The 26,545-nt window shown below is 38.1% G+C and overlaps 2 protein-coding genes across 2 annotated transcripts; both read right to left on the bottom strand.

The window, feature by feature from the left end:
- Positions 1-639: 639 nt before the first annotated feature.
- Positions 640-10,967, bottom strand: LOC125782193 (E3 ubiquitin-protein ligase TRIM35-like). Its single transcript, XM_049465446.1, has 6 exons — positions 10,341-10,967; positions 4,143-4,238; positions 3,351-3,581; positions 3,163-3,185; positions 2,957-3,075; positions 640-1,477 (listed from the first exon to the last, which is right to left on the bottom strand). Exons 1-6 carry the CDS (start codon positions 10,740-10,742, stop codon positions 942-944), a joined length of 1,407 nt encoding a protein of 468 aa, XP_049321403.1. The 5' UTR covers positions 10,743-10,967; the 3' UTR covers positions 640-941.
- Positions 10,968-13,983: 3,016 nt separating this feature from the next.
- Positions 13,984-21,630, bottom strand: LOC125780511 (E3 ubiquitin-protein ligase TRIM35-like). The gene is made up of 6 exons (XM_049465711.1): positions 21,004-21,630; positions 18,353-18,448; positions 17,560-17,790; positions 17,372-17,394; positions 17,170-17,288; positions 13,984-15,494 (listed from the first exon to the last, which is right to left on the bottom strand). Exons 1-6 carry the CDS (start codon positions 21,403-21,405, stop codon positions 14,956-14,958), a joined length of 1,410 nt encoding a protein of 469 aa, XP_049321668.1. The 5' UTR covers positions 21,406-21,630; the 3' UTR covers positions 13,984-14,955.
- Between the last annotated feature and the right edge of the window lie 4,915 nt (positions 21,631-26,545).

Genomic DNA, 26,545 nt, shown 5'->3' with positions numbered 1-26,545 from the left:
ACATTATACAGATTAAAACACACAGGAAACTGCAGGAAATTCATTTATAGATGTGTCCAGAACCAAAAACAAGCTGTTTATAATAAAAATCAATAATGAAGAAACAATAATCAATTAATTTAATAATCAATAATGTGTTATAGTTAGACACAATATAACCCAGCAACACCCCTAAATACAACCCTAAATCAGAAAAGATTTTGAAAGTGAGGAGAATAGAAACTAAAAAGTAGAATTTCTTCTAATTCCTTTGTGTTTTATTTGATTACAGAGATCATAAACGAGTGTTGGGGGCGTTACCACTGATGAGTAATGAGTGGGTGGAGCAACTGTACTTACTGAGGAGAAAAACAACAATTTACAACATTCAGGTTCCTATTTTAGTGATCTACAGGTGAGCAGTGAACCCCTTGATTCAGGGTGGGTCAGTGTGTCTTTGCTATCGTAACGACGGGAAAAGTACACATTGCACGGCTCAAAACACGCAAAAGAAATGTACTAATTCTCGTAAATAATCAGGGGTGTGGTTAAACAATGCAGGAGAAAGGAGTGAAAAAAGAGTGTTGGTGGGGTGTAAGATAGCAATGAGCATCACGACACGCCTTAATCAGAATGTAAGATAGAGCCCTGAGAATCAAACCAAACTGATTCACTGATTCACTGATCTGAACTGATTCACTGATTCACTGATCTGAACTGATTCACTGATTCACAGATACACTGATCTGAACTGATTCACTGATCTGAACTGATTCACTGATTCACAGATACACTGATCTGAACTGATTCACTGATTCACTGATCTGAACTGATTCACTGATTCACAGATACACTGATCTGAACTGATTCACAGATACACTGATCTGAACTGATTCACTGATTCACAGATACACTGATCTGAACTGATTCACTGATTCACAGATACACTGATCTGAACTGATTCACTGATTCACAGATACACTGATCTGAACTGGACTGATAGTTAGAGAGCCTCTATAGGTATTGAAGAGTGGAACGAGTCTCTCAGTGAAAGTGTGTGTGATGGTGTGTAAGTGTGTGTTAGTGAGAGGATCAGAGAATGAGAGTTTTCCTCTGTTCCAGTCCAGCTCAACTCTCACCCTCCTCACTTTCACTGATACTGAGAGAACAGTGGGATTCTGTGGTGAAGAACAGACTCCATATGTACCATCCCAACACCGCCACAGATACCACACTCCTCTCCTGGAGTATATACCTCCCTTCCTCTCAGCAGATTTTAACATCACTCCCACATCCCAGAATTCACCATCTCCAACTTCAACATCCCAGCAGTGAATTCCTGAGTTAAAGCTCTCAGATCCAACAACACAGAACCTATTATCAAATCTCTCTGGATTATCAGGAAGCTGCAGTTTATCAGGACTGAATCTCACACTGATCAGATCTTCAGATACGATGAGATTAGGATGAGCAGAGTTCAGATCCAGAGTTACAGGAGCTGCAGCACACACACACACACACACACACACAAACACACACACACACAAACACACACACACACACACAATACCCTGATTAACACACACCTATATACAATGGCTTGCAAATGTATTAATACCCCTTAAACTTTTTCACATTTTGTCGCTTTACAAACACAATGAACTTGTTTTCTTTGCATTATTTGAGGTCTGAAAGTTCTGCATCTTTTTTGTTATTTCAGCCATTTCTCATTTTCTGTAAATAAATGCTCTAAATGAGAATATTTTTATTTGTAATTTGGGAGAAATGTTGTCTGTAGTTTATAGAATAAAACAACAATGTTCATTTTACTCAAACATAAACCTATAAATAGCAAAATCAGAGAAACAGAAACAATAACAAAGTTTGCCTTAATATTAGGAAAATATATTTTTTGAGGTAGAAAAGGAGAAACCATAATACAAAAAAAAATCCTTCCCTCACTAGACATCTTTTCTAGTTCTTTCTTTTTTGTTTCTTTTTTCAAATAGACTTGTTCTTAGGAAAAACTATAAAAAGTAAGTAATTTTCCTCCTTTCAGTCCAATTCTGTTTATTTTGTGTAAAAAATATATATAAACAAAGCTTGAGTATCAATATTTTAGACGAGTTTTGCTCAACACCAATACCAGTGTTGGTATCGATAGTATCAATATTTGGATCGATCCGCCAACCTCTAATTACTGGAACCATGTCCTGTGGTCTGAGGAGATCAAGATAAACCTGTGTGGTTCAGATGGTGTTCAGTATGTGTGGCGGCGTCCTGGTGAGGAGTACCAGGAAAACTGTCCCTTGTCTACAGTTAAGCATGGTGGTGGTAGCATCATGTTCTGGGGCTGTATGAGTGATTCCTGCACTGGGGAGCTGAACTCCAACATGTACTGTGACTTTCTGAAGCAGATCATGATCCCCTCCAATCAGAAATTGGGAATCATGACAGTTTTCCAACACGATAACGACCCCAAACACAAACACGACTCCAACTGTCCTGCAGAGGAAGCTGAAGATAAAGGTGATGAACTGACCGAGCATGTCTCCAGACCTAAACACAACTGATCACCTGTGGGGCATCCTCAAGCAGAAGGTGGAGGAGAACAAGGTCTGTAACATCCACCAGATCTGTGATGTCATCATGGAGGAGGGGTAAAGGAATCCAGTGTGAACCTGTGAAGCTCTAGTGAACTCCATACCCAAGAGATTTAAAGCAGAGCTAGAAAATAATGATGATCAAACTAAATATCTACAATTTGTACATTTTCTACAAGCTGTACACTGACTACTTTACACTGTATCAAAGAGTCGTATCTTCAGTGTTTCCCATGAAAAGATCTAATAAAATATTTACAAAAATGTGAGGTTTACGGGACACGGACACGGCAAAAGTCACGGGACACAACACTACTTCCTGTCCCATGACATGTGGCGTGTGAGAGCATGTGAGAAGAGAAAGTGAGACTCACTAAACTGAAGGATCTCCTGCATCTTCTTCCAGACGCTGAACTTCAGGTTGGACAGATGTTTCTCCACGTTGAGCAGAGCTCCTGATTGGCTCTCTGGATCCTGCAGTGTGCACTGGGTTCTGGAAGAACATCAGAACCCGTTCAGTACTGCTGTAGCTTTGGGTTCAGAACCACAGAGAGAGAGAGAGAGAGAGAGAGAGACTCACCTTTCCACTGTGGTCTTATAGTTCTGTAAAACAATCAGGGGAATATTAATGAATTACATCATAATTAATAAACTACACATCACTTCCACACAGTGAAGATCAGAGATTATTCACAGATCAGATCAGAAGTGTGTAAACCATCAGAAATCAGTCTGATGATTCACTTCAGTCTGACTGATGTTCCTCACCTGTAGGAATGGAACGTCTTCAGCTCCCATCTCCTCTTCTACGCCTCTGATAGTGTCTGATAGTGCTGATATCTCTCTGCTCATCTTCTCAATCTTCTCCTTCATCATCTGACTCTTCTGCTCCTCTTCCTCCCTCAGCGCAGTGATCCGGGCTGCCTCTTCATCTCGTAGAAACTGGTGAAGCTTCTCAAAGTCCTCCTTAATCTGCTTCTCTGTGCGTCGGGCCTGAGTCTGGAAGGAAGGAGCCCATCAGCCAATCAAATACCAGCTATTTTACCTCAGTAGAGCTATTCTAATCATTCATTTACCTCAGCAGTGCTGTTCTAAACAGTGCTGCCCTCAAGATCATGCAGTATTCTTCAACAAGACAATGCTAAACCACATGCTGCACACATTACTAAGACATGTCTGTGGAAGAAGAGGGTACAGGTACTGGACTGAACTGTCCCCAATCTCATGTTTGTAGGAATTATGGGAGAAAATAACACCTGAAACTCTTTATCTCTTGGTATCTTTTAAGTGGAAATGGAAACATTATAAAGTGGTAAATGCTTTACTGTTCCATCTTTATTTGGAACGTGTTGAAGGTCTGAAATGCAGGAACGAATGTATAATGAAGTAAAGTTCACCAAACAAAACATGAAATATATTGGGTTCATGCCGTCTGTAATCAAATAAAAGTGAAAGTAAATGTCAGAAACACTGTATATTTAATGTGTTTTATACTGTCCTACTTCTGATTTGGGGAACTAATTTCAGAATCATGATCTCAGAAGATCTTCTCATTCTTACCTTTATATGATCTGCAGTCTGATCCCAGTTCAGTTTACACTCTTTAAAGATCTCCAGTTTCTCCTTTAGGGAATTCAGAGCAGTTCTGAGCTCCTCCTGAAACACATCCACACACTGGATTAAATATTTAACATTTTTAATATTTCAGCAGACACACCAACAAATCACAATATATTTACCTCAGCAGTGCTATTCTAATCATGAATTTATTTCAGCCATGCTGTTATAGTCACATACATAGCTTTATATGTAGCTTAAGCTAATCCTACCTTAGCATTGCTATTCTAATCATAAATGTTCCTGAGTAGTGCAATTTTAGTGATAAATGTAGCTCAGTTTTGCCATTTTAATAATAATTTTCCCTCACAGTGCTATTCTAATAATTGATTTATTATTTAGCAGAGTTGATTTAGTCATAAATTTATCTCAGCAGTGCTATGCAAGTCACATGTAGGTAAATAATTAAGCTAAAACAACTAATGTTAAGGCTAAGTTAGCTTAGCAATACTATCTTAACAGTACTATCCTAGAACAGCTCGTATCTTTCAGCTGTAAAACAGCCAGTTAGTAAAGAGGTAGTAAACTATGCTATGTGAATTATTAAATCACAATTCAGACATTAACACATTTAGTAAACACTGTGTAAATAATAAAACACTAATACAACAACATCCTTATTTACTGTTAGCCCTTTTCCACCAGTGTGGAATGTGGAACCTATTTCTGAACCATTATTTACACCAACAAAACTCGGTTCTGGATCCTGAAAATCTAAGAGTCTCAAAACTACAAGGAACACTCATTTTTCAAAATGGCGACGCTACGTAAAGTAAGTTACGGTTTTTGCTCAATCTAAGCGAATTTAAAGGTTTACCTTATATGTTACTGAAATTGTTGTAAAAACAATGTTTAAATCTGCTTTACTGGGATTTTTGTTAGTAACACCCAGCGTGGTGCTTTAAAACTCTGTGTAACACTATAGTTTAACTACATTACCCAACACCAGTGTTCTGACCAGTGGTGTTCCCCAGCAAACTGTGTTTCTCTAGTGTATTTTAAATGTAAAAATACCCCCAAAAACAACACCATATTTAAACATTTCCCCCCAGAATCTCAATAGGATATTTGGAAGGCCTGAGTAATATCTCAGGGTTCAGTTAAAGGAACTGAGGTGATTGGAACCCACATATATATAAAAACTGGTGGTAAGAAGCACATATCGATGGGTAGCACAATTGGACAGAACACTGTGGAGAACATGGGTGTGTAATCTTATTTATAAAAGTCCAGCGTCGCTGCAGGTTCAGGTAGATTCACACCTGGTTTTAATTGCTAATTTTAATGGCTCAGTGAGCTTTAAGCTATATAAGTTCTGCTTTGTTGGAATAAAACTTGCAGTGACCGCGTGTTTTTCCTGGTATGATGTTACACTCTGGGTTTCATTACTGTTTTTATTTATTGAGGTGTTTACTGAATACTCTCAAAATAAAATATATATAGTGTTGAGAGAGTTACCTGACAATTATTCCCCATCATTCAGTTGTGCTTGACCTCAGACTTAATATAAAATTAAAAAAATAAATTTACATAAAATATACATTATACATTAACTAACAGCACCACATAATGGATGAGCAGCTCATGCACGTACTTTACTCAAAATCCTTAGTTTTTGCCCCAAAGTTACATATTCATATCAGTTAACATGTCAGAATCACCAGAATAAAAAGTTCTTTAGTCATCGATTACGAACAACACAGTCAAAATGATTAATCATGTGGTCGAATAATCCAAATGTATGGTTTTACATTGCAGAATATATAACATTAACTTTTATTAATATATAAAATACAGTTATGTATACATATCAGATGTTCGTTCCTGAAATCACAGCACTTGTGCACAGATTATTGTGCTTTATATCATTAAACACCGATCAAGAATAACATTATGACCAACTGCTTCTTTCTATCCATTTTTCAGCTCCAATGAGCAAATAGGAGACTTTAGTTCTATAGTTCTAATAGTTTATTGTTGTATAAAATACAGTATAATTTTAAACACTGTGTTCACTCTATTACACACTCCTACCTACAGCTGATTCACCTTATAGATAAAGAAAATTAGAGACAAGCTCTGAATCTGTTGCTGCACAGTTTGTGTTGGTCAACTTTTGGTTGTTAACTTATAAAATTGCCTCGTTTTATATAATTAAATATAATAATTATATTAAAAAAATATTTGGTCATTTTTGTACAGTCTAACATTAATGATAATTACTTTCTTTACATCAGGATATTCATTTTCTTGTTAATACTGATTAACTTGAAAATTACTTTAATGGAATATATTGAGTTGGAGTTCAATAAACCAAGAAATGAAAATAAAAACCTATTTATTTATTTATTTTAAAAACAAATATATATATTTATATATTTAAGTGTTGGTTAATGTCCTTCAGAATGAATATTATACTGTAGAGCTTAAATATACTAGGCATGCAACACTCTAATGTTAAGATGAACGTAATTCCATAAACACTAGAAGTAGTTTAAACTATAGTACAGCATAAGATATTTTATACTGATTAAATAAAAACATTTTTAAGGCAAGAATAATGAGGTGAGATGAATATTTACAGCAAAAAATCAGAAAGGAACAGCTATAATGCAATATACTGCAGACACAGTAGATGGCAGCATGAAAGTAAGTTAGATGGTGTTCCTGTAGTTCTGCAGGACGCAGACAGATACTCTAAATTTAGTTCTTATCTAGAACCAAAGAATAGTAACTAGATATTTTGGTGAAAAGGGCAAACAGAGTTACCAAAACACCCTTTATCACAACCAAACATGTTCAATCCTCCAGCAAATAACAGTATAAAATAAATAAAACACTATTTCTAATCACACATTATAAATGGAAATATTCAGATTAATATTAACAGTAATTCTAATAATTAAATAGGTGTTTTATCCAGAGAAATAATGTAATAATATCTAACTTTTACTGTTAGAGCGCTTAGCTAGCTTAGCTAACGCTACCTCAGCTACACTGACTGGTGGAGGAAGGGTTACTATAAACACTATTCACAGATTTATGACTTTAATACTAAAGTTTTACACTGTTTATCTGAGTTTAATTCAGGAGAGAAACACGGCGCTACGGTAGCTAAACTGCTGGGTTAAGCTAATGCTACTCAGCTAGCTTCCTGAGCTAAAGGCTAAAAACACAGCCCCAGGCTAGCCCTGCACTTCTGCAGCTTCTCCTTTAGAGTAAAAATCTCTTCAGAAAGAGAGAAAAATCTCTGCATTTCTACCCAACTTTAATATTAATCATCATATTTATCTTCATGGAGAGTCTACACCCCATTATTACAGCTAAACCTTCCCCTCAGGTAGCCTAGCCACAGCGCTAACCGCTAACACACCACACTGTGTGGAGCAACAACAGTTTATTGGGGAAATTTCATCTAAATTAATACATTTATGAGATAAATTTGCTGTATTTTATCCTGTTTTATGCTGATAAACAATTTATAAAAGCAGTAATTCAGTTTATATCGCTTTACGTCGTGCTAAAAACCATACCTGTCAAGTTTTGGACTTAAAAATAAGGGAAATTTTCCGTTACCTGCTTCGAGTCGCCCACCAACCCAACCGAGGTTCAGAATGCCTTATATTTTAAGACAGGTTTACAATAAATCTAAAATAACCACCTGGGAACCTTTAACAAACTACAATTAGATTATCAGAATCTGACAGGTCTATCTTTGTTGACACTGAAATGTTGTGGACATTCCTACATATGTAATTCTTATAATACAGCCTAAGTAAAACCCTTTTCTAGACATTTACATGAAATCATCAGCTTTTACAAAAATGACATGGACCAGATATATTGCATAAGTAAATATTAGTCCAAAGGGGCCTAAACAATTAATAATTTAATTAATACTTCTTTCTATTGATCAGTCCAGTCCTGTCAGTCAGTTAATTTCAGCCCTCTTCACATTTTCTCTCTCTCCAGATCAACCATCACTTCTGCCCCTTCTAAATAATAAATTACACCACAATACTCTTAAACTAGCCCTGAACTAATAAAATAAATACAGTTTCGTTCATTATAGCTTACAGTAGGCCTGCAAACCTAAATTAATAAACACAGTTTGAAAATGAAATAGTTATTGGCTGATCAGGGCAGGTTGAACATCTAATTGAAAAGTTAAGCCAACTGAGTCACAAGCTGTATTTTCTTAAGCACACAGTCGGTTTGATCCGACTGTTTCAGAAACAACGTCATCATAGTTTACATGTTTAGCTCCGTTACCTCGCTGTTTATCCAGATATGCTTTAACGTCAGCTGCTCCGACTAGCTCTCACAGCGAGGGGGGCGGGGCTTTCCTACATTGCGCTCCGCGAAACCAGGAACCTGATTGGCTGTTTCACGTGAAAGGCGGGAGTTTGTCCTTGAACCGGCACTACCATTGGTTAAGAGACACACAGTGACCAGAGCCCTGTCGCCTCAATAGTAAAGTTTTTTTTTTAATATAATACGGGAAATTTACGGGAAAATACTAATACGGGAGGACGGCGGGAAAGAGGAGTAAAATACGGTAGTTTCCCGGCCAAAACGGGAGACTTGACAGGTATGAGCCCTGCACTTCTGCAGTTTCTCCTTTAGAGTAAAAATCTCTTCAGAAAGAGAGAAAAATCTCTGCATTTCTACCCAACTTTAATATTAATCATCATATTTATCTTCATGGAGAGTCTACACCCCATTATTACAGCTAAACCTTCCCCTCAGGTAGCCTAGCCACAGCGCTAACCGCTAAAACACCACACTGTGTGGAGAAACAACAGTTTATTGGGGAAATTTCATCTAAATTAATACATTTATCAGGTTAATTTGCTGTATTTTATCCTAAAAACACCCAAACTTGTAATAAAATCACAGTTTCACTCAGACTCTCAGGGTTCATAGCTTAGTTTGCTAGTCATTATCGTTCTTAGATAGTAAATATTGTCCATTTTAAACAGTTTTTAGCCATTTTAACTTTCTCTCATTAGTTTCTGAATTGTGTTTAAATGATGGGTTTAACTAACTTAAATTAAACTTTTATAACTAAAGTGAGGTAAATTGTAAACTTAAATGTTTAGTAGAGGTGTGCCAGATCATATTATACACAATAATACAGCCAAAAAAATGTGCAGGATAAAAACTCCTTTAGTTGCAGTATTCTTGAAAACAGTATATTTTGGATTTTTATCTACTGTATGTAACGTTATTTTTAATTGTCAGTTTGCAGTTTATATTCATGCATATGTTGAACCTTTATTATGTAGTAAATTTTGTTTGATTATTATTATTTTTTTTGTTACACTATTATTATTTTACACAAAGTCAGGGTCTTAGTGAGTTAATGTTTAGGAAATAGACAAACATTTATAGATTTTTTGTTTTTACTTAAATTAATTGGATGTGAAAAAAATACAATGTTTTTCCTAACGCCAATGCTGACATTATCGCAAAAATACCCTGAAATATGATATTATTTTAGGGCCATATCACCCAGCCCTTTTTTTTTTTTACTTAAGATTAAATATAAGGTATGGGCCGATGCCAATATTACACATGTATAACTTACAGAAAAAAAAAAATACATTTTAAAACAATTGTAACATTTATATACTTTAAATTTTAGCTTTCAGCCAGCTGTATACAATTAATAAAATAAAACAATTCTGTTTATAAATTCATTTCATTTTTATTTAGCTGACTGCTTTAATCCCTCTTTATTAAATTAACAGGTTAAATACATCAATAAATCTATTTTAACTAATGAAAATAAATACAAATGAGCTTAAATCAGTCATTTTTTAAATAGCACAGTCAGTGTTTCTTGGTCTCTTTTCAGCATTCAGATAAATGTGTCAGCCCATAAATATCGGTTTAAAAATTCGTTCATTGTGCATCCCTACAAATAAAAAAATATTTTTTATAAAACACTAAAAAATACTGTTTTTTTTATATATATTTTAATTTTTTCCACATTATTGTTGCTGTATTTTGTCTACCTAGTTCTAAAAGATGTTTCTAGATCTATATTTTCTGAATTTGTATTATTTTTAAAATTAGGAATTTGACAGAGAAACAAATCAAAAACTCCTGCTGTACAGCTGTTCACACTGATTTTACCTTGCAGTCGGTTGCAGCTTCATCAATGGGGCGGAATCTGTGGTCGGTGTGTTTCCTCGAGGTTTGACACACCCAGCACACGGGCTGCTGATGATCCAGACAGAAGATCCGGAGGTTCTCTCCGTGCAGACTGCAGAGTGTCTCAGAACCGGCTGAAGTTCTCCCACTTCTCTCCTGTAAGAAGTTCTCACACAGGTTCTTCAGAGCCAGGTTTACTGGAGGAGGATCCATTGAAGATCTTCTCCTACAAACTGGACACTCTCTGGATCCTTTAGACTCCCAGAACTTCTGCAGACACTCTTTACACACACTGTGGCTACAGTTCAGAACCACAGGTACCCTGAAGATCTCAAAACACACAGGACAGGTGAGATCCTCCACTAAGAAAGATTTAGAAGCCATTTTCTTTCCCTGCTTCTCCTTCCTGTTACAACACTCAGACTTTCACTTTCAGGTGTGTGAAGGTTCTCGCTCTCTGATCTCAGGTTCTCTTCAGGTTCTACAGGTGTGTTTGTAGATCCAGGTGTTGATCAGTTTCCTTCAGAGGAATTCTCCAGAACATTAGCTAAAAACTGTCCAACCGTTTCTTCAAAAAGTAGACGTCTGTACACACTCTGCTCCTTTCACTTCCTGCACACACTGCTCACTCCTCCCCTACCTGCTCTGTTCACTCCTCCCTACCTGCTCTGCTCACTCCTCCCCTACCTGCTCTGTTCACTCCTCCCCTACCCACACTGCTCACTCCTCCCCTACCTGCTCTGCTCACTTAATATAATATAATAAATAAATGGTAGAAAAACTTCACTAGAACTCAGGGATATGTTGTTTAATAGTGAAAGTAAGAGCTTTCCCACACAATGCAGTGAAGGGAATTGAAGGAATTAAAGGGACTAAACAGCTTTGTAGCTTTAAGAAAAGCTCTTATCAGTGAGGAAAACCAGTAAAAACAGCTTCAGTTTACTAGAGAGAGTAAAGATCAGACTCTGGAGCAATGAAAGGTCAATAGAAGGTCTGATGAGTCCATGTTTATCCTGTTCCAGAGTGATGGAGCATCAGGGTAAGAAGAGAGGCAGGTGAAGTGATTACCCATCAAGTGATTACCCACCCATGCCTAGTGCCTACCGTACAAGCCTGTGGGGGCGGAGCTATGATCTGGAGTTGCTGCAAAGAATGAGGTCAGCTGACTACCTGAATATACTGAAGTACCAGGTGATTCCATCAGTGGATTTGTTCTCTATCTCTGGCGTATGTCCTTTAGAACCTCAGTTCTGTTGCAGCAAGTCAGTCCAGTGTTTCATCATCCAGGTCCATTAAACCACGAGTGCCATTCGATGACCAGAATGTACATGGCTCCTTTGGGTCATATAGGAGTGTTGCATCTACAGAAGCCCATTTCACCAGGACGTCACCATCACTGTTGGAATTGCTGTAACCCCAGTCTGAGTGGTAACTATTAAAATCACCAGCATATAGAGTGGGACGTCTGGGACTATTTCAAGAGGAAAATGCCAGGATTAATGGGCTCAGATTGTGATAGAGTGCAGGGTTCAGAGAGCATGAGATCATTATCTTCACACATGGATTCTCCACCACAGAGTCCGGCCATCTGTTCCTGACCTCAAGCTGAAATGAACTTGGGTTCTGCAGCAGGACAACGACCCAAAACAAAGTGAAGACTTTGGAGTGGTCTAGTCAAAGTCCTGATCTGAATCCTATTGAGATGCTGTGGATGATCTTAAAAAGGAGGTTCATGCTGGAAAATCCTCCAATGTGGTGGAATTACAACAATTCTGTAAAGAAAAGTGGAACAGAATTCCTCCACAGCTCTGTGAAAGACTCACTGCAAGTTACTGCAAACGCTTGATTGCAGTTGTTGCTGCTAAGGGTGGAACAACCAGTTATCAGGTTTAGCAGGTAAATACTTTTTCACAGGACTGTACGTGTTCTTCAGACCTGTTTTTTATTTGTTGTTAGCGTGAGCTGTGTTAACTCAGGAAAACAGGTTTATCTGGAGTATTGCCGTAGCTTCTTTCAGTACAAACACACTGTAGTTATTCATCAGTCTGTCAGCTACTTTTTGCTAGTAGAAAGGAATGGGACATTGCATACTGGGCGTGTCCTCCTGTCACTGGCAGCAGTATGTAGTGTGTAATGATTGGCTGTCTGGCCACAGTGTTAAAGAGTAAGTTAACCCTTTCTCTGCTGCTGAATACGGCTTTAGACTGGCTGAAGGCTACAGTTCCTACTCTAACGTAGCTCTACTCCACTGGAAAAGGAGGCATCTGTACATTTTACAGTTATTAAAATTATAAGAGATTAACTGGCTCTAAATCACAGTATTAAATTAAAGCATCTACTCTTAATTATAAATGTGAGTATTGTAATCTTACATAGCACATTTCAACTGCAATGAATTAGTTGTTTGAAATAGTAATTCTAAGTAGTTAATTCAGAAGTGCATCTGGAGTAAATAATTATAATTATGATTTAATAATCTATACAGGTTTTAAATTAGAGTTAATTTACACGAGGTGTTGAGGAGCAGGATTCAATTCTCCTGCTGTTGATTCACCTGCTGATTCTGCTGTGTGGAAGTTTCTAATCACTTTATTTGGGTAGAGTTCACCACATATTGTGAATAAATATTACCTAAATTTAGCAGATGAGACAGTAAAAATTAAGATAAAGAGGTACAACTCTCCTATTGGCTCCTGACATCATTTATTTGTATTTATTTGCATAATAGGCACGTCCCCCAATCCTCCCTCACCATAGGTGTGCAGTCTTTTCTACCAGGATGAACTTTTCTTGGTTTAAATCAGTTAAATTATCTGATTAAACTCACAGGGAGAGTTCACTGTGCACATTTACTTAATAATAGAAATAAGTTCTACTTGTAAAATAGAAATAAAAAGTATTTAAACAGTTTTTTCAGTGCAGTTTAAAGCCTGTCCTCAGACAAGTTCCACCTCCTGCCACCAGAGGGAGGCAGCGGCTGACTGGCAAAGTCCATCAAGCCCAACACCTTGGAGGAGGACGATACAATGTCTCAGAGACCCATCAATATATTTGATGGTTTCTTAGTATGTATATGTATATTTATATTTCCTGAAATCTCTTCTGTTCTGTTCTCTGTGCTGCTGTAACTCTGTAAATTTCCCTGCTGTGGGATTAATAAAGAATTATCTTATTTTATCTTAAACCACATCTATACCATACGCCCCCAAATCCAGTCTATAGCATGTTTATAACCATTAATAATCAATGATTTAATAGATACTCAGGTTCTAGCTTTAGAATATGAATATCTAGAGCATATTTACTAAATTCTTTCTTCATGTAATGGATTATTTTATAGAGTAACACAGTCTGTTCTGTAGAGTTCTGCAGTAAAACACACCACAACTGCTCTTTTATATATTTATTATATTACACTGAATGGAGAAGATTCATCTTTACTTACTTTCAAACGTTTTCAACAACATAAAACCAATTTTACTGCACATTTATTAATGATTATAACATTATACAGATTAAAACACACAGGAAACTGCAGGAAATTAATTTATAGATGTGTCCAGAACCAAAAACAAGCTGTTTATAAAAAAAATCAATAATGAAGAAACAATAATCATTAATTTAATAATCAATAATGTGTTATAGTTAGACACAATATAACCCAGCAACACCCCTAAATACAACCCTAAATCAGAAAAGATTTTAAAAGTGAGGAGAATAGAAACTAAAAAGTAGAATTTCTTCTAATTCCTTTGTGTTTTATTTGATTACAGAGATCATAAACGAGTGTTGGGGCGTTACCACTGATGAGTAATGAGTGGGTGGAGCAACTGACCTTTCAAACTGAGGAGAAAAAAAGAATTTACAACGTTAGGTTCCTATTTTAGAGATCTATGGGTGAGCAGTTAATCGTGCAGCGTGATTTAGGGCGTGTCAGTGTGTCTTTGCTATCGTAATGATGGGAAAAGTACACCTTGTGCATCTCAAAACGCAAAGCAAAAGTCATGTACTAATTCTCTTCATTAATCATGGGTGTGGTTAATTTTGGGCGTAACGTGAAATAAACCAATCAGAGTGTCTCTTGCTTATCATTCCCTTTAAGAGTCAGGTGAGCTCTGACTTTGGTGGATTGCTATTTTAACGGTGCAGCTACCTGGCCGTGTCCAAAGCTTCTCAGCAGAGGAAACTGAGCTGCTGGTTGACGCTGTGAAGTAATTTATCTTAAAGGTCTATCTGTTCATCATATCCGTGCAATTTCCAGCAATATCAGAGGAATTTCTGTTTTAATAATTTTATCCTAATATAAACTCCACACGCATTTAAACAATGCAGGAGGAAGGAGTGATAATAGACTGTTGGTGGGGTGTAAGATAGCGATGAGCATCACAACACTCCTTAATCAGTTAGAGCCCTCAGAATCAAACCAAACTGATTCACTGATACACTGATCTGAACTGATTCACTGATTCACAGATTCACTGATCTGAACTGATTCACTGATCTGAACTGATTCACAGATACACTGATCTGAACTGATTCACTGATTCACAGATACACTGATCTGAACTGATTCACTGATTCACTGATCTGAACTGATTCACTGATTCACAGATACACTGATCTGAACTGGACTGATAGTTAGAGAGCCGCTATAGGTATTGAAGAGTGGAACGAGTCTCTCAGTGAAAGTGTGTGTGATGGTGTGTAAGTGTGTGTTAGTGAGAGGATCAGAGAATGAGAGTTTTCCTCTGTTCCAGTCCAGCTCAACTCTCACCCTCCTCACTTTCACTGATACTGAGAGAACAGTGGATTTCTGTGGTGAAGAACAGACTCCATATGTACCATCCCAACACCGCCACAGATACCACACTCCTCTCCTGGAGTATATACCTCCCTTCCTCTCAGCAGATTTTAACATCACTCCCACATCCCAGAATTCACCATCTCCAACTTCAACATCCCAGCAGTGAATTCCTGAGTTAAAGCTCTCAGATCCAACAACACAGTAACTATTATCATCAAATCTCTCTGGATTATCAGGAAGCTGCAGTTTATCAGAACTGAATCTCACACTGATCAGATCTCCAGATACGATGAGATTAGGATGAGCAGAGTTCAGATCCAGAGTTACAGGAGCTGCAGCACACACACACACACACACACAATACCCTGATTAACACACACCTATATACAATGGCTTGCAAATGTATTAATACCCCTTAAACTTTTTCACATTTTGTCGCTTTACAAACACAATGAACTTGTTTTCTTTGCATAATTTGAGGTCTGAAAGTTCTGCATCTTTTTTATTATTACAGTCATTTCTCATTTTCTGTAAATAAATGCTGTAAATGAGAATATTTTTATTTGTAATTTGGGAGAAATGTTGTCTGTAGTTTATAGAATAAAACAACAATGTTCATTTTACTCAAACATAAACCTATAAATAGCACAATCAGAGAAACTGATTCAGAAACTGAAGACCAGCAGACCAAGAGCATGAATTACTGGTAGAGGTGGGCGATAATGGGAATTTTGGTATTGATCTGATACCAAGTAAATGCAGGGTCAGTATTGCTGATATCGATACCAATACTGACACTTTTTAATATTTAACCTTTATAGATCCAAAGGATTCAAAATACCTAGGATAGAATTATACGCCAAACATTATACGTGACAACAAAATACTTTTTTATCACAATCGATATTTTTGTTTAGAAACAATGGAACAGTAACAAAACAAAGTTTGCCTTAATATTAGGAAAATATTTATTTATCTCCCTCACTAGACATCTTTTCTAGTTCTTTGTTTCTTTTTTCAAATAGAATTGTTCTTAGAAAAAACAATTAAAAAATAAGGAACTTTCCTCCTTTCAGTCCAATTCTGTTTATTTTGTGTAAAAAAATATATAAAAAAAAAGCTTGAGTATCAATATTTTAGACGAGTATTGCTCAATACCAATACCAGCATGGGTATCGATAGTATCAATATTTGGATCGATCCGCCAACCTCTAATTACTGGAACCATGTCCTGTGGTCTGAGGAGATCAAGATAAACCTGTGTGGTTCAGATGGTGTTCAGTATGTGTGGCGGCGTCCTGGTGAGGAGTACCAGGAAAACTGTCCCTTGTCTACAGTTAAGCATGGTGGTGATAGCATCATGTTCTGGGGCTGTATGAGTGATTCCTGCACTGGGGAGCTGAACTCCAACATGTACTGTGACTTTCTGAAGCAGATCATGATCCCCTCCAATCAGAAACTGGGAATCATGACAGTTTTCCAACACGATAACGACCCCAAACACAAACACGCCTCCAAGACGACTCCAACTGTCCTGCAGAGGAAGCTGAAGATAAAGGTGATGAACTGACCGAGCATGTCTCCAGACCTAAACACAACTGATCACCTGTGGAGCATCCTCAAGCAGAAGGTGGAGGAGAACAAGGTCTGTAACATCCACCAGATCTGTGATGTCATCATGGAGGAGGGGTAAAGGAATCCAGTGTGAACCTGTGAAGCTCTAGTGAACTCCATACCCAAGAGATTTAAAGCAGAGCTAGAAAATAATGATGATCAAACTAAATATCTACAATTTGTACATTTTCTACAAGCTGTACACTGACTACTTTACACTGTATCAAAGAGTCGTATCTTCAGTGTTTCCCATGAAAAGATCTAATAAAATATTTACAAAAATAGTGAGGTTTACGAGACACGGACACGGCAAAAGTCACGGGACACGACATCACTTCCTGTCCCATGACATGTGGCGTGTGAGTGCATGTGAGAAGAGAAAGTGAGACTCACTAAACTGAAGGATCTCCTGCATCTTCTTCCAGACGCTGAACTTCAGGTTGGACAGATGTTTCTCCACGTTGAGCAGAGCTCCTGATTGGCTCTCTGGATCCTGCAGTGTGCACTGGGTTCTGGAAGAACATCAGAACCCGTTCAGTACTGCTGTAGCTTTGGGTTCAGAACCACAGAGAGAGAGAGAGAGAGAGAGACTCACCTTTCCACTGTGGTCTTATAGTTCTGTAAAACAATCAGGGGAATATTAATGAATTACATCATAATTAATAAACTACACATCACTTCCACACAGTGAAGATCAGAGATTATTCACAGATCAGATCAGAAGTGTGTAAACCATCAGAAATCAGTCTGATGATTCACTTCAGTCTGACTGATGTTCCTCACCTGTAGGAATGGAACGTCTTCAGCTCCCATCTCCTCTTCTACGCCTCTGATAGTGTCTGATAGTGCTGATATCTCTCTGCTCATCTTCTCAATCTTCTCCTTCATCATCTGACTCTTCTGCTCCTCTTCCTCCCTCAGCGCAGTGATCCGGGCTGCCTCTTCATCTCGTAGAAACTGGTGAAGCTTCTCAAAGTCCTCCTTAATCTGCTTCTCTGTGCGTCGGGCCTGAGTCTGGAAGGAAGGAGCCCATCAGCCAATCAAATACCAGCTATTTTACCTCAGTAGTGCTATTCTAATCATTCATTTAGCTCAGCAGTGCTATTCTAAACAGTGCTGCTCCTCAAGATCATGCAGTATTCTTCAACAAGACAATGCTAAACCACATGCTGCACACATTACTAAGACATGTCTGTGGAAGAAGAGGGTACAGGTACTGGACTGAACTGTCCCCAATCTCATGTTTGTAGGAATTATGGGAGAAAATAACACCTGAAACTCTTTATCTCTTGGTATCTTTTAAGTGGAAATGGAAACATTATAAAGTGGTAAATGCTTTACTGTTCCATCTTTATTTGGAACGTGTTGAAGGTCTGAAATGCAGGAACGAATGTATAATGAAGTAAAGTTCACCAAACAAAACATGAAATATATTGGGTTCATGCCGTCTGTAATCAAATAAAAGTGAAAGTAAATGTCAGAAACACTGTATATTTAATGTGTTTTATACTGTCCTACTTCTGATTTGGGGAACTAATTTCAGAATCATGATCTCAGAAGATCTTCTCATTCTTACCTTTATATGATCTGCAGTCTGATCCCAGTTCAGTTTACACTTTTTAAAGATCTCCAGTTTCTCCTTTAGGGGATTCAGAGCAGTTCTGAGTTCCTCCTGAAACACATCCACACTCTGGATTAAATATTTAACATTTTTAATATTCCAGCAGACACACCAACAAATCACAGTATATTTACCTCAGCAGTGCTATTCTAATCATGAATTTATTTCAGCCATGCTGTTATAGTCACATATATAGATCTAACATTTATTTCAGCTGTGCTATTCTTGTTATACATTCCAACAGCAAATGCTAGATACCTTAACAATGCAATTTTAATCATAAATTTACCTAAATAGTGCAATTTTAGTCACACATTTAGTTGTGACATATTAATCAGACATTTACTTGCTGTGTAATCGTAGTCACACATTTAAACAGCTAATATTAGCTACCCCAGCAATGCTATTCTTATCATTAATGTACCCTCTAAAACCATTCTAACCATAAATTTACCCTCTGAAACAATTTAAATAAAATATTTACCTGGGTGGTAAAATGGTTGTGATTAATTTAGCTCAGTATTGCCATTTTAATATTTCATTTACTTCATTCTGTGCTAATCTAGTTATACATCCCAACAACTAATGTTAGCTATGCAATTCTAATCATAAATTTACCCAAATAGTGCAATTTTAGCCATACATTTAGCTAAGTTTTGACTATTAATCAGACATTTACTTCAGCTGTGTAATCCTAGTAATACATTTAAACAGCTAATGTTAGCTACCTCAGCAATGACATTATAATCGTAAATTTACCCTCACAATTATAATTTTAAATTTACCTAAATTATCACAGTTTTGCCATTTTAATCATAAATTAACTTCACGTGCTTTTCTAGTCATATATTTAAATTGCTAACGTTAGCTACCTCAGCAATGCAATTCTAATCATAAATTTACCTCAGAAGTGCCACTCAAGTCACAGGTAATGAATTTAACTTGTAATTTACACAGAGAAATGCAGTCAGTCTTTGGCAAAAGCAAATGCTAATGCTATGCTAGCTTAGCTTACAGTACTATTCTAGTACAGCTCGTATTTTAGAGCTGGAAAACAGTCAGTTAGAGAAGAGATAGTAAACTGTGTAAACTGATAATAAGAGTGATAAGAAAGGCTGAACACTGTATATAATGTAATTTATCTGATTAAAGAGTAAAAATAAACTTAAACCTGGAGTTTGTCACTGCCGGCTCCCTCACACTTTTCCCATTTAAACTCTTACTATTTAAAAACAGCTTCGGGTGGTTTTATTTATTTATTATTTTTATTAGTTTTTGACAGAGAAAACATGAAATCAGCTACACTGACTGGTGGAGGAACGGTTACTATAAACACTATTCACAGATTTATGACTTTAATACTAAAGTTTTACACTGTTTATCTGAGTTTAATTCAGGAGAGAAACACGGCGCTACGGTAGCTAAACTGCCGGGTTAAGCTAATGCTACTCAGCTAGCTTCCTGAGCTAAAGGCTAAAAACACAGCCCCAGGCTAGCCCTGCACTTCTGCAGCTTCTCCTTTAGAGTAAAAATCTCTTCAGAAAGAGAGAAAAATCTCTGCATTTCTACCCAACTTTAATATTAATCATCATATTTATCTTCATGGAGAGTCTACACCCCATTATTACAGCTAAACCTTCCCCTCAGGTAGCCTAGCCACAGCGCTAACTGCTAACACACCACACTGTGTGGAGCAACAACAGTTTATTGGTGAAATTTCATCTAAATAAATGCATTTATGAGGTAAATTTGATGTGTTTTATCCTATTTTATGCTGATAGACATTTTATAAAAGCAGTAATCCAGTTTATCTCAATTTACATCATGTTAAAAACACCCAAACCTGTAATAAAATCAGTTTCACACAGTCTCTCAGGGTTTATAGCTTAGTTAGTAAGTCATTACCCTTTTTAGATAGTTAATAATGTACTAGATTGTCCATTTTAAACTGTTTTAGCCATTACTATTTTAAATATATCTTATTTAGTTTCTGAATTGTGTTTTAAATATTGGATTTAACTGTAAACTTACATATCTAGTAGGGGTGTGGCAAATTATATCTAATAATATTTACATTTATTTATGTAAATGGTTCTTACACAGACTGATCACAGTATTAAATATTTTGTATTAAATGAACAGGTTAAATTAAATAATAGATTTCTTAAAACTAACAAAAATAAATAAAATGACGTTAAACCAAAGAATTTTAAAGTAGCGCCGTCAGTGTTGCTTTGTCATTTTTTTAGCATACAAATATACTTGAAATATCGTTCAAATACAAATAACTATACAATTCTGATATTTACGTGCATCCCTATAAAAATGTATGCTTTTCTAATAAATACCAAAATGTTTGTTTACCATTTAATATTTTTATATATTTTAGGATTTTTCTACAATATTGTTGTAAAATGTTTATGCTATTTTTAGCAACCTAAACTCTACATTTATTTTTCTAAATGCAATATTTAAAGCCACACTATTAGTTATAAAACATGTTTCTGGATCTGTATATTCTGAATTCTCATTATTTTAAAAATTAAGAAAATGACAAAGAAACAAAGCAAAAACTCCTGCAGTACAGCTGTTCACACTGATTTTACCTTGCAGTCGGTTGCAGCTTCATCAATGGGGCGGAATCTGTGGTCGGTGTGGTTCCTCGAGGTTTGACACACCCAGCACACGGGCTGCTGATGATCCAGACAGAAGATCCGGAGGTTCTCTCCGTGCAGACTGCAGAGTGTCTCAGAACCGGCTGAAGTTCTCCCACTTCTCTCCTGTAAGAAGTTCTCACACAGGTTCTTCAGAGCCAGGTTTACTGGAGGATGATCATTTGAAGATCTTCTCCTACAAACTGGACACTCTCTGGATCCTTTAGACTCCCAGAACTTCTGCAGACACTCTTTACACACACTGTGGCTACAGTTCAGAACCACAGGAACCCTGAAGATCTCAAAACACACAGGACAGGTGAGATCCTCCACTAAGAAAGATTTAGAAGCCATTTTCTTTCCCTGCTGCTCCTTCCTGTTACAACACTCAGACTTTCACTTTCAGGTGTGTGAAGGTTCTCGCTCTCTGATCTCAGGTTCTCTTCAGGTTCTACAGGTGTGTTTGTAGATCCAGGTGTTGATCAGTTTCCTTCAGAGGAATTCTCCAGAACATTAGCTAAAAACTGTCCGACCGTTTCTTCAAAAAGTAGACGTCTGTACACACTCTCCTTCTTTCACTTCCTGTTCACTCCTCCCCTACTCATACTGCTCACTCCTCCCTTATTTGTTCTGTTCACTCCTCCCCTACCCACACTGCTCACTTATAAGTCAAATGGTAGAAAAACAGCACTAGAACTCAGGGATATGTTGTTTAATAGTGAAAGTAAGAGCTTTCCAACACACTGCAGTGAAGGGAATTGAAGGAATTAAAAGGGATTAAACAGCTTTGTAGCTTTAAGAAAAGCTCTTATCAGTGAGGAAAACCAGTAAAAACAGCTTCAGTTTGTTAAAGAGAGTAAAGATCAGACTCTGGAGCAATGAAAGGTCAGGTGAAGGTCTGATGAGTCCAGGTTTATCCTGTTTCAGAGTGATGGAGCGTCAGGGTAAGAAGAGAGGCAGGTGAAGTGATTACCCATCATGCCTAGTGCCTACCATACAAGCCTGTGGGGGCAGAGCTATGATCTGGAGTTGCTGCAAAGAATGAGGTCAGCTGACTACCTGAATATACTGAAGCACCAGGTGATTCCATCAGTGGATTTGTTCTCTATCTCTGGCGTATGTCCTTTAGACTCTCAGTTCTGTTGCTGCAAGTCAGTCCAGTGTTTCATCATCCAGGTCCATTAAACCACGAGTGCCATTCAGTGACCAGAATTTGGGGCAGCTGGTGATCACATGTTCCACTGTTTGTGATGGGTCCTCATGTTCAAAGCACCGTACTCCTGTTCTCAGGGGATTAAGGGTTGTCCACTCTGGGCAGGAACATCTGTTGGATCTCTGATGTATTGATGAAGTGTAGATGGCCCTGCTGCCTTCCACTGGTCCTTCCATCTTGCCTTCTTCCAGGAAGCCTTGGAGATGTCAGCTGGTGTTGTGTAGAGCAGTTTCTGGGCATGTGTTGGGGATTTAAGGCTCATGTGCTGTGAAGTCTCTGTGACGGTCTTGTGGAGGAAGTGGGATTTACTCATCTGTGCTTTCTGAGTGAAAACCATTATGGCTGCTTTTCTCTTCGGATTCCAGAGAGGACAGGCAGTTGATAGGTTGGGGTGGCTCATAAGCTTCCAGAGTGTTAAGCTCCACATCCAGCTTCTTCACATGGAGGCTACGATACCAGACTGGGGTGCAGTACTCAGCAGTGGGAAACACCAGGGTCTCAGTGGAGATGCACAGTGTCTTTGTATCAGCTCCCCATGTAGCAACAGCGAGACGGCGTATCAGTGCAGCATGGGTGGTGGTTTTTACCTTGGCAATGTCCAAGTGTTGCTTAAAGGACAGTGTTCTGTCTACCTTCACTCCGAAGTACGTCAGGGAGGGCTCAAGCTGTAGCTGCGCGTTATCAACCGTGATATTGATCTTACAAGTTGCTTGTTGAAGAAGTGGAACATTGTTGCTACAGTCTTATGAACACTTGAGCATAGTGCTGGACGATATGGCCAAAATGTATATCACGATATATTTCTTAATTTCGGTCGATACGATATAATTTCGATATCGATATAAATACTTTGAAGTCCTCAGAAAAACTGCTAAGAATCCCTGCAATGGAAATCTGTACACTACTTTCTGAAATTTTAATTTAAGTCTTTAAAGCCTCCTCTCACAAAAAACTTTAGAAATACTTTAGAAATAAAAAATGGTCAGAATAAATCAATGCTCACTTTTATTTGCATTTAGCAAAATAAAAACATGACATCCCTGTCAAACATAAACCTATTACCTATATAGATATTACCAATATAAATAACTTTACATTACAACAGAGGTAGAGCTTCTTAATAATAAGCAAATCTATAGGCTTTATCAACTTTAAATAACTATATTAGATACAACACAAACTACAAAAGTGTTTCAGCCTGAATAAGGAAGATATTGTGTGTAGTGAAACTGCTTGAGGGGGAGGAACGGATGTATTACTGTTGCTGGTCGGCTCCACTCTCCGGAACAATTTGGAGCAAGCTGAAGTCTGACGTTTATCAGACCTTTGAAAGCCGAACCACTGAATTAGACCTGCCTCCCTCAACTATTTATTCTGTTTAATCACTTGTGGAAGCATCAGGTGCACTCATTCTGCTAGGGCTAGGGTCGGTTTTGCTTCATCGCGGGGGATTTTAGGTACGGAGCGGAACGGAGCGCAGCCGAGATCCGCTCGGTAAGGGTGTGTTTCGCTTCATCGCGGGTGGACTTAAAGTGCGGAGAGGAGCGGAGCTGAGATCCGCTCGGTTAGGGTGTGTTTCGATTAATCGCGGGTGGATTTAAAGTGCAGAGAGGAGCAGAGCTGAGATCTGCTCAGTTAGGGTTGGTTTCGCTTTATCGCGGGAGATTTTATGTGCGGACCGAAGAGGTGCTGACCCAGGTCTAGCCTAGCCTAGCCTATCTGGCTACGTGCCTGTATGATTGCGTCATCACGCACTGACGTAGCCCGGCTACGCCGCTAAAAAAACGCCTGTCTGTGAATAATAAATATCGATATGCCACAAAAATGATATCACCGTTATTGAAACATTTCTTATCGCGATAAATACCGATATCGAAATATTGTCCAGGCCTACTTGAGCATGAAGCACCAGGTCTTTAAGTAACAGGAAAAGATGTCCATGTTCTTGGAGAGGCAGTACTCTGCTTTCCAGAATCGCTTGCTGAGTAAGTTGGTGAGATTATCTGAGCAGCTATAAGTACTGAAGGCATGCAGAGAAAGGAAGGGATGAAGCCAGTCAGTTGCTGGATGCTGTCTATGCCTGGTGCCCTGCCAGCCTTCAGGTGTTCAAATTCTTGCGTCCTGAAGTTGATAGATAGGTTGGAGTCAAACTCTGTGGCCCTAAGCAGCTCATGGACTCTTGCTGATGTCTGTCGAATTCAATTCGACCAATTCGGCCATTACTCAACAGGAGTGATGCAATGGAGTTTACAGTGATGGGGGGCAGTTCGGGAGTTGCTAACCTACCAGTCAGCTCGTTCAGGATGTGCCACCCCCGTCGGCTGGTCAGTCCAGTGTTGCCTACGCTTCTCAGTTAACCTGCAGAATAGGTTATCTGCTGCTTTGTCCCTGTCTTCACTTGTCTTAAATTTTATATGGGCACAAAGGAGAATTTCACAACCAAGGGGAGTTTTTATTCATGGCAGCAGCCAGCAGCATCTTGCAGTACGAGTCGTAGGCATCATTTAGGGCAAAGAAAAATGTACATGACTCCTTTGGGTCAGGAGTCTTGCAGCTACCACCAGCATATAGAGCGGGGGATGGTGGAACCAATCTGCTGGGTGGTGGTTTGTAGATGTTGACGATTGTGATGTCATGCTCTTTCATTGATAACCATTCTGTCTCTGCAACTTCTGGAGATTGTCCTTCATCTGACCAGCCCATGCCTTTGAGGACAAATGTCGCTATGTCTTGATGTTTGTTGGCAATATGATCAGCAAAGGTGTGCCCAGGAAACCTCAGGATGGGTTTGATGGCTATTGGCTCAAGTATGTTCTATAGCCACAGCTCTGTAAAAGACTCACAGCTTGAATGCAGTTGTTGCTGCTAAGGGTGGAAAAAACAGTTATCAGGTTTAGCAGGTAAATACTTTTTCACAGGACTGTACGTGTTCTTCAGACCTGTTTTTTATTTGTTGTTAGCGTGAGCTGTGTTAACTCAGGAAAACAGGTTTATCTGGAGTATTGCCGTAGCTTCTTTCAGTACAAACACACTGTAGTTATTCATCAGTCTGTCAGCTACTTTTTGCTAGTAGAAAGGAATGGGACATTGCATACTGGGCGTGTCCTCCTGTCACTGGCAGCAGTATGTAGTGTGTAATGATTGGCTGTCTGGCCACAGTGTTAAAGAGTAAGTTAACCCTTTCTCTGCTGCTGAATACGGCTTTAGACTGGCTGAAGGCTACAGTTCCTACTCTAACGTAGCTCTACTCCACTGGAAAAGGAGGCATCTGTACATTTTACAGTTATTAAAATTATAAGAGATTAACTGGCTCTAAATCACAGTATTAAATAAAAGCATCTACTCTTAATTATAAATGTGAGTATTGTAATCTTACATAGCACATTTCAACTGCAATGAATTATTTGTTTGAAATAGTAATTCTAAGTAGTTAATTCAGAAGTGCATCTGGAGTAAATAATTATAATTATGATTTAATAATCTATACAGGTTTTAAATTAGAGTTAATTTACACGAGGTGTTGAGGAGCAGGATTCAATTCTCCTGCTGTTGATTCACCTGCTGATTCTGCTGTGTGGAAGTTTCTAATCACTTTATTTGGGTAGAGTTCACCACATATTGTGATTAAATATTACCTAAATTTAGCAGCTGAGACAGTAAAAATTAAGATAAAGAAGTACAACTCTCCTACTGGCTCCTGGCATCATTTATTTGTATTAATTTGCATAATAGGCACGTCCCCCAATCCTCCCTCACCATAGGTGTGCAGTCTTGTCTACCAGGATGAACTTTTCTTGGTTTAAATCAGTTAAATTATCTGATTAAATTCACAGGGAGAGATCACTGTGCACATTTACTTAATAATAGAAATACGTTCTACTTGTAAAATAGAAATAAAAAGTATTTAAACAGTTTTTTCAGTGCAGTTTAAAGCCTGTCCTCAGACAAGTTCCACCTCCTGCCACCAGAGGGAGGCAGCGGCTGACTGGCAAAGTCCATCAAGCCCAACACCTTGGAGGAGGACGATTCGGAATGGCATACTACTATACTGCATACTGCACTAGTATGTACTGCATACTACACACTGCCCAGTATGTAGTGTTCGGTACTGTAACACTTTTGATTGTAGTACCCTACACGGTCCCTGACACACCAGTCAGTGCTCTGTAGTGCTCCGAATTCCTCAGAGTGAGTTCTAAACAGAAAGAACATTAAAAATGTCCTACCTTTTCATTATTAAAACTAATGAGATCTGCATACTGTCCAGAACAGCAACGGCTG

This window comes from Astyanax mexicanus, chromosome 1 (assembly GCF_023375975.1).
Source record: "Astyanax mexicanus isolate ESR-SI-001 chromosome 1, AstMex3_surface, whole genome shotgun sequence".
Classification (NCBI taxonomy): domain Eukaryota; kingdom Metazoa; phylum Chordata; class Actinopteri; order Characiformes; family Acestrorhamphidae; genus Astyanax; species Astyanax mexicanus.
The sequence above is the reverse complement of the archived record's forward strand: the minus strand, read 5'-3'. Positions and strand labels throughout refer to the sequence as shown.